Genomic DNA, 14,850 nt, shown 5'->3' with positions numbered 1-14,850 from the left:
ACAGGCAGCTCCTTCGGGGTGCAGGCACCAGCTGGGTCAGCTTTCAGCCCTCACCCTGCGTTTCCTGGCCCTTGCCTGAGTGCTTGGCTTCTCAACCACGAAGCCAACCACTGCTCATGTGAACCCTTGCGAAGACTGTGAGTGTACTTCGCTGTGCTGCTGCTGCTGTGTGCACGGGTTATGTCACAGAAATGGTGCAAGGACCCACTGAAACAGAAAGGGCTGCCAGTCTGTACTGGGTCGGGCCGGGATGTTAACTGGGATCTTAAGACAGGATAAGGATGCCCCAGGAGTGGTCCACAAGGTGTGGAGTAAATAAAGAAGCTGAGAGAGGAGTTTGCCTTGGTGTTTTCCTTAAACTGAATGAGTTCGAGGACAAGTTTGGTTTCTAGTTGTCTGGTTTAACTGCTTGTTTTCTTTTTGTGTTGTCCACAACAAGGCGACGTGTACTGCCAGGGATTTGACTGAAGAGAGGTGCTGGTTGACATGTAAGGAGCTAGAAGATTTCCTACGTCTAAAGATCAGCTGAGAGGAAAGTGTGGAAGAAAGGGTTCAGAGGGACCATGAGAAAGAGGAAGAGGAGGGAGAAAAGAAAGCAAGAGGCAAGCTGTGCACTGTGCTGAGCTCACATCCAGAGCTGGAGTGGTTTGGCTGGGAAGGGGGAAAGACAATGAATCGGAAAAGGGCCGTGGCTTGTTTCCAGGATGCAGAGACAGAAGACGATTTTCAGAAGCTGTTTGTTTGGAAGAAGTGAAAGCGAGAGAGAGGGCCAGGGGTGCATGCTTTGAGATCTGGAGGTACAACCTTAAAAAAAGAGTGGGTTTGGATTTGGAGAGCAAAAAATTTGTTTTGCCATGTAACCTAGTTGTCTTTATCTTTGGGATAATATAACCGAAAGGTCAGATGATATTTGATCTCCTACTGCGGCAATTTCTTTCACTCCAAATGTCACATTTATCCCAAAGCAGAAAAATGGCATGCTGATTTAAACAAGCGGGGATTAGCCACGTGTTCTAATACACTCCAGCGCTGGATAAATGGTGAGCAGTAAATTGCTTTGAGGGATTAGTAATCGGATAGCGAGCCCTTTGCTTTTAGGTGAGTTGTGTGAAATCAAGACTGGGCTCTATCTCGCTCCCAGTGGACAGGTTTCCAGCGAGCCAGGGCCAGCAGACAAAGCCCCCAGCTGTGAGAGCAGGAGCCCTGCCTTCCGAGCTCTGCCTGTTCTCTACAGAAACAGCACGCCAGTGGGGGAGCAGCAGCTTGTCCTTTTACTTCTTTCACTCGCCGATGACAAATAGAGGAACTTGGCAACTCTGGAAACAGTGAGAAAGCAGCCCCTGATAGAAAGATACCTGGATTTTTACAGCAGGACTCAAAGGGAAAGAGTGAGTGCCTGTTCAGGCTACTCTCTTGTCCTTGACAGAAACACACATTTAACTACACATTTAGACCAAAAAATAAAGCAAACGAGTTAACTTATCAATTTTGGAGGAATTTTTCAGCTTTGTGAAGTTCCCTTTGCTGAATAATGTGCTCTGGAAATGGGGTACAGAGTTCCCGAAGAATGGTGGCTTTATCTGAATAGATGGATTTCTCTGTCGCCACCGCCACAGTGGTATTTGAGCACCGGCTGCTGCAGAGAGGTAGAGGAATATAAAACATACGATGACATTTCTCTTTCCTTCTGTCACTCACAGCCCCTAACACACACACACAGCCTGGGTTTAGTTCAGTGCACCAGGCTCCTTTTCACTGTCTTGTTATCCCCGAACCAGAACTTGCTCAGTGGAAATTCTTCTGCCTCCTCCTCCTGTGCACAGCACCGTGCATGTTCTTTCCACTCACTGGGGAATTTATAGACACGGTGGCAAAGAGTTAAAGGTCTTTGCTGATAGAGGTGCAGGAAAGAGATTCCAGAAGCAGAACCGTGGCAGAGACCTGTTTTGTACCCTGCCTTACTATGAAGGCAATTTGCTGTACGTTACCTTCAGTACTACCTGGTAGGTCTCCAAGACTCGCAGCAAATTATGACCTCTAATGTAAGAACTGTGCCTGCCGGGAAGTCTTTGGAGCTGTGGGTATCTGCAGAGGGTTGGCAGAGAAGGAACAAAGAGCGCGGCCGCAGCGGGGAAGGCAGCGTGGCAGCCGGGAGTGGCAGCTGCCCGCAGCATCCTTCCAGCAGATGTGCTGCTCTCCAGCAAAATGTGTGTTTCGGAGCACTCCAGGAGCACCGTGCCTAGAGAGCTGCAACTGTATATTTGGAAAGAAAATGCAGAGTTTTGAAATTTGTCCTTATGCAGTTCTTAAATAATTCGGTTACCTTTTTAGTTTGGGAAACCTGGCTTGAATATGTTTCAGCTGTTATACTGAATGCAAGTAACCCCACTCCTTTGTGGCGTACTAGCTCGAGATTGGTTGCACCTAACGTTGCGTTGACCTTTGGAGTCAGTGACTGCGGAGGAGAGGGGCATTGCAGGTACTTGATCTCACTGTCCAGCAGGTAACTCTTGAGCACGTGGTAAGTTTTTAACAGCACAACAACCAAAGTTTGCCAGTGGTTTGCATTTTAGGAGGGATTTACTGTTTGTGAGGTTCCAAAAAGTTGGGTATCTGAAAGATCCTGACCTTTACAGATGCCTCACAGGAGTCTTGGTTCATTAAATGCCACTGCAGATACCAAGTGACTATTTTCCTGGTTCCTGTTCAGATTAGGCAACTCTTACCTCAAGATACCAGACCCAGCAGTGGGTCTGGGGAAAGCTGCTGTGCAGAAAAATGCAGTGGAAAGGAAAAGAAATTAGTTAAATGTCAGTAATTTGCAAACTAAGCCTGTTCTTTTAGCGCACAGGACATTTGTCACTTGTAGAAATGCACTTACTGGCTTCGCAGTCTCAAGGAAGCTCGCTCACAATAGGAGCTTTTTAGAGGGAACTTTCAACATCTGATGGAAAATGCAAGCTGAAATGTGGTTTGCCTGCAAAAGCTTCTGTAACCCTGTGGATCTTATGTGGTTTTATCACATGATGCTCGCCTAGCCTAGGACATTGTTGTTTGTGTCAGAGATAAAATGCAATTCTAGTTCACGAGTTCCTACTGCAGTCATATGATGATCATTCACATGTTCCAGCCATTGTGCACTGTGCTCGAGCCACAGATACTTGCCATGAGCAAATCCACGTATTGCAGGAATCCAACGTCCTTGCAGCGTGTCGTAATGAGAGGGTATTACTGTGGAGGGTGCACAAGGCAGTAAAACACAGAACTTGGTGGTTGGTGAATGCTTCCTTCCCCTCTGCCACCGATCTGCTGACCTGCCTGCACATTTCTCCTCCGGGCTCTCTGTGGCAGCAGCTCTATAACTGCAGCAGCAGCTCAGTGGGGAGCTCGATAATCCCTGACATCTCTGCTGCTTTGCTTAAATCTTCCCATAGTTAGGGCCAAGGAAAAGCCACCTGGTGTCTAAGGTGTTCCACACAGCAGGGGAAAAGACAAACGGACAAACCAACAACCTGCACAGCGCGGGATGGACACGTGGGGTCCCCATCCTGTCCCTGACCAAAATCTGCCAGCCCTCCCCAGCAGTCAGGGCAGCCTTCTTGTCCACGTGTGGCTGACTGTGCAGCGGAGACATGAAGTTACCACCCTTATGAGCTGGGTGTTTCACACTTTCCCTATTCCGCCCTTTTTTTCTCTAGCTATTAAAGATTGAGACATGCTTATGATCTTGCCTGAAGTGGGAGCTCGTGATGAAAACCCGTGAGCCTGGAGATGAAGCTGTGCCCCGTAATGGCACGTCGGTGCTTCCATCTCTCCTTTGAACGTTGCTTGCGGTGTTCTTTGCTTCCAGCTTGCTCTCCCTGGTTGGGAGATTGTATCGGAAATGTTAATTGAGAAAGTCTCAGGGCAGCGTTACTATGTAATTTTAAGCCGTGTAGACTATTTCTGTCTCTCGGTGCTGCGCACTAGCAAATGTAAATAATGTCAACCTTGCCTGGGTGTTTCCAAGTTTAATGAGTATACGAGAAGTCCTTTGAGATCTCTAGGTGCAGAGGGCTGCCTGATACCGGTGTAAATGGCATGGACGTGGGCTGATCCTGCTCAGGCTGCTGGGATTCGCAGGTGAAGTCACAAAGGTTTTTGAATCTCAAACAAAATATTGGTGGAGCATCTCCAGTGCCAGTATTGATGGTAATGTGTCGCACTCCTACACCCAGGTGATCCCACACTTCAGTTCCAGCTCCATCCGAGCCCTTCTAGCTCCCTTTTTTGCTGTGCTTTCTGTCTGAATCACGCATCAGAAATCACCCTTGGACCATTTCTCCCTCCTTTTGTGGAACTCCTCTGGCTTCTCTGTAACACCAGCTGTGGTTTTCAGCTGTCGTGTTCAGCCTCACGGTGCGCTCATACTGAAAACAGAAGGAAAGGAACGTGTCTCCTCCGTGCCACTGCTCTGAAAGACACGGGGACATGGACACAGCTAGGAAGAGATCCGTAAAGTAATGCCTTCTCTTCCCACTTAGCCCAGTCACATGAATCTCTCCCAAATTCTGTGTTGCCCTGGCTCGACCGTTCCCAGTCTGGGTGTTTTTCTGTACATCGTGAGCTGTGTTGTGGCGTGGTCTGGCTGTGCACGTCACACCGCTGCCACCTCTGCCCCAGTGGGCACAGGCAGTGGGGTGACAACAGGTGGAGCCTATTGTTGCTGTCCTCTGAGCACTTTGATGCCCTCCTTTCCCGTAATCCTGGGCCTAAAAAAGAGATGGGTAAAGCTTCAGAGAGGGATGTCTGCTTAGGAAAATGGGGTTGGAGTGATGGGCTGGCTCCTGGCTAACTGGAAGTAAACCAGCTCAGCTTTCTTTCCTACAGCCAGGCTACAAGAGATGCTAATAAATACTGATAACTATTTTCTTGGTGCATAACCCATTCAGCTGTTAAATGTCTTTAAATGTTTTACCCAGACAGGTAAGTGCAATAAACATCACACTAATCAGTGATTTTGTGGCTGGGGGTCTCAGTGTGGCACGCATGTTGTGTGTTTCAGAAACTCTGCAGCGATGCTCAGGTGCGAGTTTTTGGGAAATGTTGCCAACTGAAGCCCGGAGGAGACAGCTCTTCTTCCTTGGATAGTTCAATCAATTCATCCTCCTCGTTCTCTGATGCAAAAGAACAATGCCCAAAATATCAGGTGAGTTCTCTTCCTTTTTTTTTTTTTTTTTTTATAACTATGTCAAATACATAAAACAGGTGAGGTACCAAATGTTTTGAAACACTTGGAATTAAATGCTGGCTGGGGAGAGCAATTTCTAGTCAAAATCAGACTTGATTCTGGCTGATCCTTATTTAATTCTATAGCCTTGGGTTTGAACAAGTTTAAAACCAACCAGCTGGGACTCTCAGATGGTTCTTCAATAGCAGAAGGTTCTTCAGGACGTTTGTTCTTTCCTGTGACCTGGGTGATAACGCTTAGTCAGTGCGAGCAGACTTGGCGCAAATATCCCATCTGGGTACCAGTGAGGTAGTGTATTTTACTTGATAGCTAAATGCCAGGGAAGCAACACAGAAATATGCGGTGTGAAAGGATAGTCTGGGTAACAGCTTTATAACGAGGGTTTCAGCACACTTGAGTTACATTTTACATAAGAGATTTTGGCTCTGGGAGTAGCTAGAGTCATCTGACACGGATATATTTCTGTCATCTCCCCTTCCATGGATCACAAGTGTTTTATATTAAGCCATCCTGAAATAGAACTAAGCCCTTCCACTCTTTGTAATGAAGTAATTGTGTGTTTGAGGGAGGCTGCTATCTCCACGACGTATTCTGAAGTACAGTACTATGATGTCTTCATCTACTGTAGATTGAAACGAAGAAGCTTTCAGTGCTGACTTTCCCTCTGTCCTGCTAGCTCTCGCTGTGTTTGGTGAGCTGCAGATTCTTCTTGTTTTCTCTTTCACATCACATGCTTCTCTACAGTTTCAAAAGGTGGCTGAAGGTCTGTTTTCCATTCCTCCCTTCCTGGAAGGGCATTTAGCCGTGGTGATGGAAGGAAGAGATGTTTCTGTCTGCAGCTTCCTTCCAGCACGGGATGACCCCCTTCATGTATCGTGCGACCAAGAAAAGCGACATCCCCCCACTAGCCAGAAATCTTCTCTCCTGCTGGGCGGCCTCTCTACAAACAACGTCCAACGTTATTAAAGGAAATTAATTTTAGTGGTTAGCACGGCAGCGTATTTTAAAGTTGTGGAAAGTTTTCCCTTTTAAGTCCTCACTTCCTCATGCATATCTCCCAGTCAAAATCTCACCGAAGTGAACTGGTGCGTGGCTCTGTGTCTGGCTCGGAAAGTGTGCGAGAATCTTCCAGCTTAAATTGGTCTTCCGCAGAGTATTTGCTGTAAATTATTTACTGCAAGGCCAGTATTCCTTCCAGGCCTCCTCAGCAAGTGAGCAGAGATCCATAAATACAGGAGTTTTTTACTGCATGATAAAATCTGTATCGTAATCTATCATGTATATGAAAGGGCCCTAGTAAGTTTGTCCAGGCGTCCGTCAGCCTGGTATTTCCTGTCTTCTAACTGCTCTGTTTTGTACCTTCAGAAGCTACTTAATGGGTTTGCAGTATTTATAAGTTCTTCTGTTGCTTTTTTTAATGGTATAAAATGGAAGTCCACGTAATACAATGTTAATAGGACGGTTACGTAGTTCTTTGTTTCCTCGTTTCAGTACACTTTGACAAGAGATGGGCAATTCTAATTGTTCTTTGGAAGGTGAAATCCAAGGTTTTGGACATTATTACACTAGCGTTACCTCTTCTGTACCTGCTTGTCAATGTTTTCAAGACTGAAAGTCTTCCAGAACTGTTGATCACAACATTTGAGATGATCTCCGTATTGCCTTTTTGATTTATATGCGTACTGAGCTATTAATAGGACAATATGTACAGCATATGGAATAGTAAATGCTTGAGGTGTTATATTAAGAAAAGTAATTTCCAAATAATGCAAATGTTACTAGCTCCAATATGGTAATGTGCAGTAACAAACACTTACTGGTGGTTTATGATCTTTTTTAATGTGAGCTTGTAAATATGACCTAGGGAATTGGTACGTGTCCAAGCTGTCAATGCTGGAGGTTCTGCCCTTTTTACCAGATGCTCCTTGGCTATTTTTCATTTGAGTTTTTAATATTTAACCTCTTTCCTCAGCTGATTGCACTCTACTTTGGTCTCAAGTGACCTTTATTTTGCAGATTTAAAGGCAAGGAGTTGAGCTGCAGTAGTGTTTCCATATTGAGTGCATTAAAGATGTGCGTCTTCTGTTATGCATAGCTTAATAGTTGCCATGAAGTGTAGATGAAAAGAGACTGAAAGAGACCATGGGTGCCTCTTACCACGCTCTTTGCCTTCAGCATTGCTTGTCTCTGTCTCTCAGAGGGAAGGGAAACCCCTATAATTAAATTTGAAAGCAGCTGATTTTCACTTGCTTTTTTTAATTTGGTTTCTTGACAAGGAAAATCAATATTTTACTTTCAAGCATTTATTTCCTCAGCTGTAGAAACAGATTTTCACACTAGCAGAAAGTAGAAACCAAAACTGACCATCAAGGGCTCGACATTTATTCAGAACAAGGCCTTCAATTGGAGATCTGCGACAGATGTAAAAAATAGCAATCAGAATATTTGGCTGTAATAATTGGTAGTTTCCTCGCGTCGAGGTTTCGTGATGCTGACAGAGCCATCGTTTCCCAGAGCCATTAAATTTCATTCTTGCACTTCCCTGGAGCATCTGGGTCCTGCTGACTGATTCAAGTCTAGTTTTTCCAGTCCTACCTACAGTGCACCCAGACAGTTAGGCAGGGAGGTATCTTGGAAAGTAAGGGTGGAAATTTCTGTGTGACTCAGCTGACGACCAGATTTTGCCTTGTCATATGAACACGAGCAAACCTTGCAATTACATCCTCATTATTATAACTCTGATTGCTCCTTTTAGTTCTCCCCTATCTTTCTTGCAGTGATAGCAGACTTCAGAGGTTAATAGGATGTCTGTTAAAGGACTGTCATCTTAATTGAGAGTGCTTGAGAAGAGCTGGAAATTAGGGAGCGTTACAAGTGTGCTGCCTTTTGGTCGATCAGCATTTCCTTCTTCTTGCCCTTGTTCTGCGGGCTAGCATTGAGTGGTCGTCTCCGTATCACTCCTTATTCCTGGTAGGAATCCGTGGTGTGGACACCCTGTCCTTGATTGTGCTATGAGCTCACTGCCTGACGCTGGGCAAACATCGAGATATATTCCAAGCCTATTTAGGAATCTGAGTGGGGATCCTGCGCGTTCAGGGCTTTGATAAGGGGTACGGGGATACGTCACCTAGCATTTTCCAAGAACAAGGTTATTTCCATGGCTGGTTTTAGGAACAGTTTTTGGAAGGATTGCTCTGAGGCAGTGATCTGAGTTATCACTCACCTCAGAGGAGGTGTATTGCTCTCTTGCATAGTACCAAAGTATCTCATCTGTGAGCTGCCTGAGCTCTGTGAGTGCAGGACCACAGCATTTCAAATTAATCAGGGCAAGGCACAAATGGAGAGCCAGTGCTAGCATGCTGCTAGCCTAGAGAAGAAACAGCCCTGCATAAAGGGACGGTAATCTCAGGCATTGACAGCATACAAATTAGATGACTGTCATCTGAGCAGTCGTCTGCAGTTGATTGCCCTGAGTAACCTTGTAATTTTAGGGTTTTGTTTGCAGCGTTTGATCTAGCCTGTGATCCTGAGCAGTGGCGTTCCTCCTTTGTAGTTGGGCAGCGTGCCTTACAGCAGGCTCTGGCCAGCCAGCTAGCAGGAAATGCTCATCTCCAGCACGGCATGCAGCTCGGAGAGCTGCAGCTCTTCCCTGGTGCCTTCGCAGGAGAAGGCACCAGGAAACAAGAGAGAAAGATGTATCAAGCACAAAACACCATCCGTGGCTAAGTTACAAATCAATATTTGTTGAGAAACCACAGGTCCAGCATGGCTCCAGTGGGCAATCTGCGTAAGATCACCAGTGAACTTGTGCTGCCTCTTGTCCACCAGTTACGAGGTTTGGGCTTACTGCTTCTGTTTCATCCAAGTGTGTAATCACACCCTTTACACTTCTTAGTCCCCTGGCTCAGTGCAGCCTGAATCTGCCCCCCTGCCCTGGATGGGTTAGGTGTGTTGGATGATTTTAGTGGTTTGCTGCACAGCCCATTTGAAGATCACTTTCTGTTCTAGCGTTATCGTTACTGAACTGTTCAACTTAGTGTGTTTGACAGTGTTATAGAGAGAGAGATTTTGCATGTTCATCTTTTACATGAGGTCTATTTTCCTTCGGTTTATGTTGCCTTAAATGGAAATGTGCTTCTAAAATGCCTAAAAACAAGTGGATTTTTTTTCAGGGTTCTCGGTGCTCTTCAGATGCTAACATGCTTGGAGAGATGATGTTTGGCTCTGTGGCCATGAGCTATAAGGGCTCCACATTGAAAATTCACCAGATCCGGTAAGTTGCATTTTTTTACTGCTGGTCATTTCAGCAGATTTAATCCTCAGTGCCAATTTAGAATGAACTGAATGCTGCAAGTGTAGATGAAAAGGAATTTCTGGTTTGCTTTAAAGCTATTCTGTTGTCACTTCGTACACAAAAGGTTGTTAAGTTGTGTTTAGGTCTATAAAATCTGGAAGGTTGTGAAATGGAGATGAAAAGCCTGTCCTGGCACTGCTTCTGACTGACATCTTCCGTTTTGACCTCTAGCTCACCTCCTCAGCTCATGCTCAGCAAAGTTTTCACAGCTCGCACTGGAAGCAGCATCTATGGAAGTCTGAATACGTGAGTCTGTTAGAAATCCTATCTATTGCTTATGACCAGATGAATGTAAAAAACATGGAAGACCTCTTTTTGGAAAAATAGCCATCTGTTATATCCTGCCACGGGTCTCCTCACCTTTCCCTTGTGGTTGTCTTCACCTCAGTTTGCTTTAAGCGAATGAATGAGCCATTCCTTTGGAGCTTGGTATTGTGAGGTACAGAGGAGACGGGATGAGAACAGAACGGGATGAGAACAGAACAGTGGAGTTGGGGAATTCAGTCCAAGATGAAGAAAAAGATGTTACAAAAACATCAGGCTTTGGACTGTTTGATATTTTGCTTTCTGTGTGTTAATTGACCCACCCCAGAATGTGGCTTGTTCTAGTGTAAGTCTGCATTCTTACCTTGTCTGTTCCATTTGAGCTATGATGAAGTGGTGCTGTATTAAACTGAAACACAAATCACAGGTTTTGCTGTATGTTTTATTTTCTGGATTTTTTAGGTTGCAGGACAGTCTTGAGTTCATTAATCAAGACAGCAATACGTTAAAGCCTGACCACAGTACGATTATGAATGGACTTCTCGGGAATATAGGTAATTATAAAATGATTTTATTTCCTATTATCTTTGAGTAATCACAGGTTCTAGAATATGAAAGTCTTCTAAGTAGAATCAAATAAAAAAACAAGGAAGCTAAGAACTTTACAGAAAATTATTGTTGATGAGGTTAGGAAGAGAATAAATTAGTTCAAGGAATTGACAGAGGATTAATATATGCAGCTATGCACGTGTATGTGAAAATACATAGAGAAATATGTTGGAAAATAACAGTCTGTAGAACTTCTAAGCAGCACATCTCAGATGAGGCAGGACTGATTCTTCCTGGCTTAGTTCCCCAATTTTGTTTTTGTTAATAATTTCCATTCCCTTCTGTACTCTGGCCACCTTAGCACATGTGGTTGCATATTCCGTACAAAGTTAACCTTGCACAGTTGCACTTTAGTTTTTGATCAGATTAGATGGATGGTGGTGTTTTGTTTTTTTTTGGTCTGATCTTTGAAGTTAAGCAGTCTTGAAAAATGATTTGGAGTCTTTGATTCTCAGCTGTTGTGGAATTGCTGTAGGTGAAAGCTTCACAAGCTTTAGATAACAGAGTGAAAGATGTTGGCTTTTCCCCATGCAGGCAGTAGAGCTGAGAGTAAAGATTCTGTACTTCAGTGCTCAGGTGGAAGCACGTCTTCCCTTTCCCTTGGCTTAGATGGTCTGCTTTCCAAACAAAATGTCTTTTGTGCTAGGTGGAATAAGGGACTTCTTTTTACACATTACAGAATATTGCTGTCTGTAAAATCTACCTTTCTAGGGTTGGAGGTATGGAGTGAATTTGATGACTTTGTTACCCTGACTGGGTCTCTGGCTCTTCCATGGTCTTAATTCTTGTTGGATGCAAGTGTCCACTTCTCTCTTTCCCATTGACTTCAACTCACGGTGTAGAATTCTTGAAGCTAAGCCTGAGCTTAAATGCTCTTCTGCAGCTCAGGCACAGACCAAAGCTGGTCTGGGTGCCAGCTGCGTGCTCCCAGGAGGAGCACTGCTGGGCACCTACGAGAAGCGGCGAGGGGGCTGCTGGAGGAGGATGCTGAAATGTCTGTAACTGAGCCCTGTGGTTCTCAGGCTGTCGGAGGACGTTTGTTTACAGTTCCCATTTCGGCGCGGAGGGAACCTTGGGTAAGGCAGGCACAGAGGTTAATCTGTAACTGCAGCGTTTCTGACAACTCTGCTAAATACCAGAGGCTGCTCCTGACTCGCCGACTCTTGCCAGGCTGTGATAGGAGAAGGCTCTATGTGTTTTGGTTGGGAACTATTTACAAGCTGCTTTTTTTAGCTATGCTGGTTTAAAAAAAAAAAAAAGGGCTAGTCATGGCCTTTCCTCTAATGAGGAGCGAAGACCCAGGAGGACGGAAGGGAGCTTTGTGGCACTGCAGCCTTCACGTTTTCTGCACTCAGTAAACTTGGAGCAGGAGCTTCGAATCTGGGAGAGGGACTGGCAATTAACTCATTAAAACTACCCGTTTATTTTTTCCAGCTCTGTGTACAGTAAATACACTCTGCCCCTTGTAGATCTATGCCCCCGTGTTACTTTTAATCCAAACCGCTAGGGCTGCTAACGTTTTATTTTCTATACGATTTCACTACCCCGATGTACTTCTCAGAACAGCTACTTCGGCCTGTAATTTTCTCTTGGTTCCACCAAGACGAATTATTCCTGCCTTCCCTCCCTTCCTCCCCCATCGCCTTCAGCGACGGCGTTCCTCAGACACCCCCCCAGTGTGGATGTTAAAACAAACATTGTGCTCCGAGATGAATCTCCTGTTTGTGATCAAGTTCTGCTTCGAGCCTGCATAAATTAATCATTTTCAACAGAGAAAAATAAAATAAATAAAAGCCCGTGGACAGAAGCCCATCCTTATATGGGAGATGGTGTAAAGCTGGCTCTATTATTTTTATTCTATACGTACTGTGGATTTCAGCTATAAGCCATACTCCTTGACTCAACGTTCTTGTTAAGTGTAAGAGCTATTTTCCTGCGTACGTTAGTCTGCATTTATGTTGGCTTATATCTTCTCCCTGCCCTTGGCCCCCTCCCTACAGACTGTTCTGCTTTACTAACCTCATTCTTTCATGTGTATTTTACGTTTTGCCATGTAGGTCTTTCACAGCTTTGCAGCCCTAGGCGGGCATTCTCTGAACAAGGTCCGCTCCGCCTGATCCGGAGCGCCTCTTTCTTTGCAGGTTTGCAGTTTGCTGTGTGCTGTGCTGTGTGGCTAGTCTAGCTGGGGTGACAAAACGTGGATTTGTAGTGCAGCCCTGGAAATAAGATTATTATTTATTTAATACAAAAAGGGACAGTGATTTCTGCTCTCTTATCTGTTTGGGTACATGCTTTAAATCCCCAGAGGACAGCAGGAATTTACATAGTCCTCTTTGGGGACTGCTTGGTTGCTTTTTTGCTTCGTTTTGTTTGAAAAACTTACACAGATTTAATACAGGATTTCATCTTTCTAGAAATAATATTTCGCAATAGCGTCAAGCTATTTTGATCTGGACTTGTTTCAAACCAACTAAAATCTAAAAGTAACCTAGCTTGATACAAAATGGATTTTTCTTGCTTTAAGTGTCTGGGTCTTATTTCCATGGCTGAGTAGCTTCTATTTCACAGGCACATTTGTAAAATACATCACGTTTTAGTCTGTTAAGCCTGATACACTTTTGATCTTCTGCATATGCAGATTGTGAATCTGGATGGCTTATGGCTTAGCTGAACAGCCAATACACTGCTCACAATTTCAAAGTATTTATTTTCTTCAAGACATCATTGTAAAATCCTTTTAAAATTATATACATAGGAGCTGAGAAGGCCAGTATATGAATGAAATCTTGTTGATACTGGTTTGTGTTTTTTTTTTTTTTTTGGTTTATACACTGAATATTACCTATGTGGCTAACATCCTTTTGGTAGTCTAAAATTTTATCAAAAAATACCCACATAAAGAAATAGTGAAAGTGAGCCTGGTTCGGTTTGTACTGAAGTAGGTGTATGGACTGCAGAAAGTTACATGTGAGCTTTTCAAATAAGTGCCTTGGCTTGTTCAGCTAAGCAGCCTTTCTTGGTGATGGCCTTGTGCAGTGCTGTTGATCTGAATTAATGAGCATGTTTTTGTTTCAATAATTACACGGAGATCTGCAAACAAGAAAGGAACTGTATATTCCCCTGCTAATTGGTGCTCCTTGTTTTACAGTTCACAGCAACCCTATGGATATGCCTGGGAGGGAGCAGAATGAGGACAGAGACAGTGGTATAGCGAGATCTGGTAATGTCAGTTCTGTGCATTAACCCTATAGACTCTGAAAATATTAAGGTAGTCATCTGTCTTGTTACTGAGACATCTAGACATCATCAAATAGCTTTCCTGAAATGTGACCATTCTTTTTTGTTATATATAAGCTTTAATGTGTACATAATACGTATGGACAAATACCTTAGGCATCCAGGGTATTCCATTAGGAACGTCACAGAGCTAATCTGAACAGCAGTGCGGTTTATTAAAGCATACTGCAAATAAACAAGCCAGATTAAATATTGAAATGAGTTTGCAGTATTTCTACACAACACTTGTTATGTCTTTACCAAATTGAGGAGGGTACTGATGCTAAAACATGAGTTTGCCTTCAAAGAACCCCTCCCTCCCTCCCTCATTCAGGGTATTGGGCACTGGGGGTGGAAAGACCTTTAAAAGATGTGATTAATGTTACTCCTATCTACAAAGAATTTATTTCCCGCTGCTTGGGGTTGATGAGCAAGGTGCAGCCTGTAAGTTGGCTATTATATACAACTGCAGGACTGTCCCACCCTTGTAGTGCTTGTACAGCTTGTTAATGTTGTTATAAACCGGTTGTTTTTAGATAAGAAGCACTGATAAGCAAAAGAGAAGGCTCTTCATGAGCAACACCAGTTTATGTTCAGGGTCATAGTTAAGTTGCTGGTATTATTTTCCAAATATTCTTTCTCCTGGAGAGGTTTTTATTTACTGCTTTTGTTATTGCAGCGTCTCTGAGCAGTCTGCTCATCACTCCGTTTCCATCTCCGGGCTCTTCGTTTAACAAGAGCTGTGCCAGCAGCTACCAGCGGCGGTGGCGTCGCAGTCAGACCACCAGCTTGGAGAACGGGGTCTTCCCTCGATGGTGAGCTGGGAGTGATACTGCGGGTTGCTTCCCATAATTTCCCACCATTGTCAGCTTGATTCTGCTCTTGCATATATACACCTCTTCTTGCTGTTGCTTCCATGAGGTATTTACAAAGGTGTAAGTCAGGCTGCAGTTCCACACCTGATCTTTTCAGTGTCCGTTTTCTTCATGCCAGTCACTGTTTTGCACTAACGGGAAAACCTTTAGCAAAACATAAACCTGTAGGCTGTACTTTTGAGGATGAGAAGCCCTAAAATCCTACTCAAATTCTTGGCAGAGGTAAGGGCAAACTAGGAAGC

The 14,850-nt window shown here is 44.3% G+C and overlaps 1 protein-coding gene across 3 annotated transcripts in view; it reads left to right on the top strand.

The window, feature by feature from the left end:
- The window catches only part of FNIP1 (folliculin interacting protein 1), a 61,643-nt gene that overhangs the window by 31,792 nt on the left and 15,001 nt on the right, over window positions 1–14,850 (top strand). For 2 of the 3 annotated variants that reach the window (XM_032196876.1, XM_032196877.1), the window contains exons 3-9: window positions 5,045–5,188; window positions 9,403–9,503; window positions 9,756–9,830; window positions 10,311–10,402; window positions 12,515–12,598; window positions 13,606–13,677; window positions 14,413–14,548. In XM_032196876.1, coding sequence (XP_032052767.1) covers window positions 5,045–5,188; window positions 9,403–9,503; window positions 9,756–9,830; window positions 10,311–10,402; window positions 12,515–12,598; window positions 13,606–13,677; window positions 14,413–14,548 — 704 coding nt within the window. The remainder of the gene's footprint in view (window positions 1–5,044; window positions 5,189–9,402; window positions 9,504–9,755; window positions 9,831–10,310; window positions 10,403–12,514; window positions 12,599–13,605; window positions 13,678–14,412; window positions 14,549–14,850) is intronic. The other variant, XM_032196878.1, reaches the window with a different exon arrangement.

The sequence above is a fragment of the Aythya fuligula genome, chromosome 14 (assembly GCF_009819795.1).
Source record: "Aythya fuligula isolate bAytFul2 chromosome 14, bAytFul2.pri, whole genome shotgun sequence".
Classification (NCBI taxonomy): Eukaryota; Metazoa; Chordata; class Aves; order Anseriformes; family Anatidae; genus Aythya; species Aythya fuligula.
Note: the sequence above shows the minus strand (reverse complement) of the source record. Positions and strands in the feature narration are given on the sequence as shown.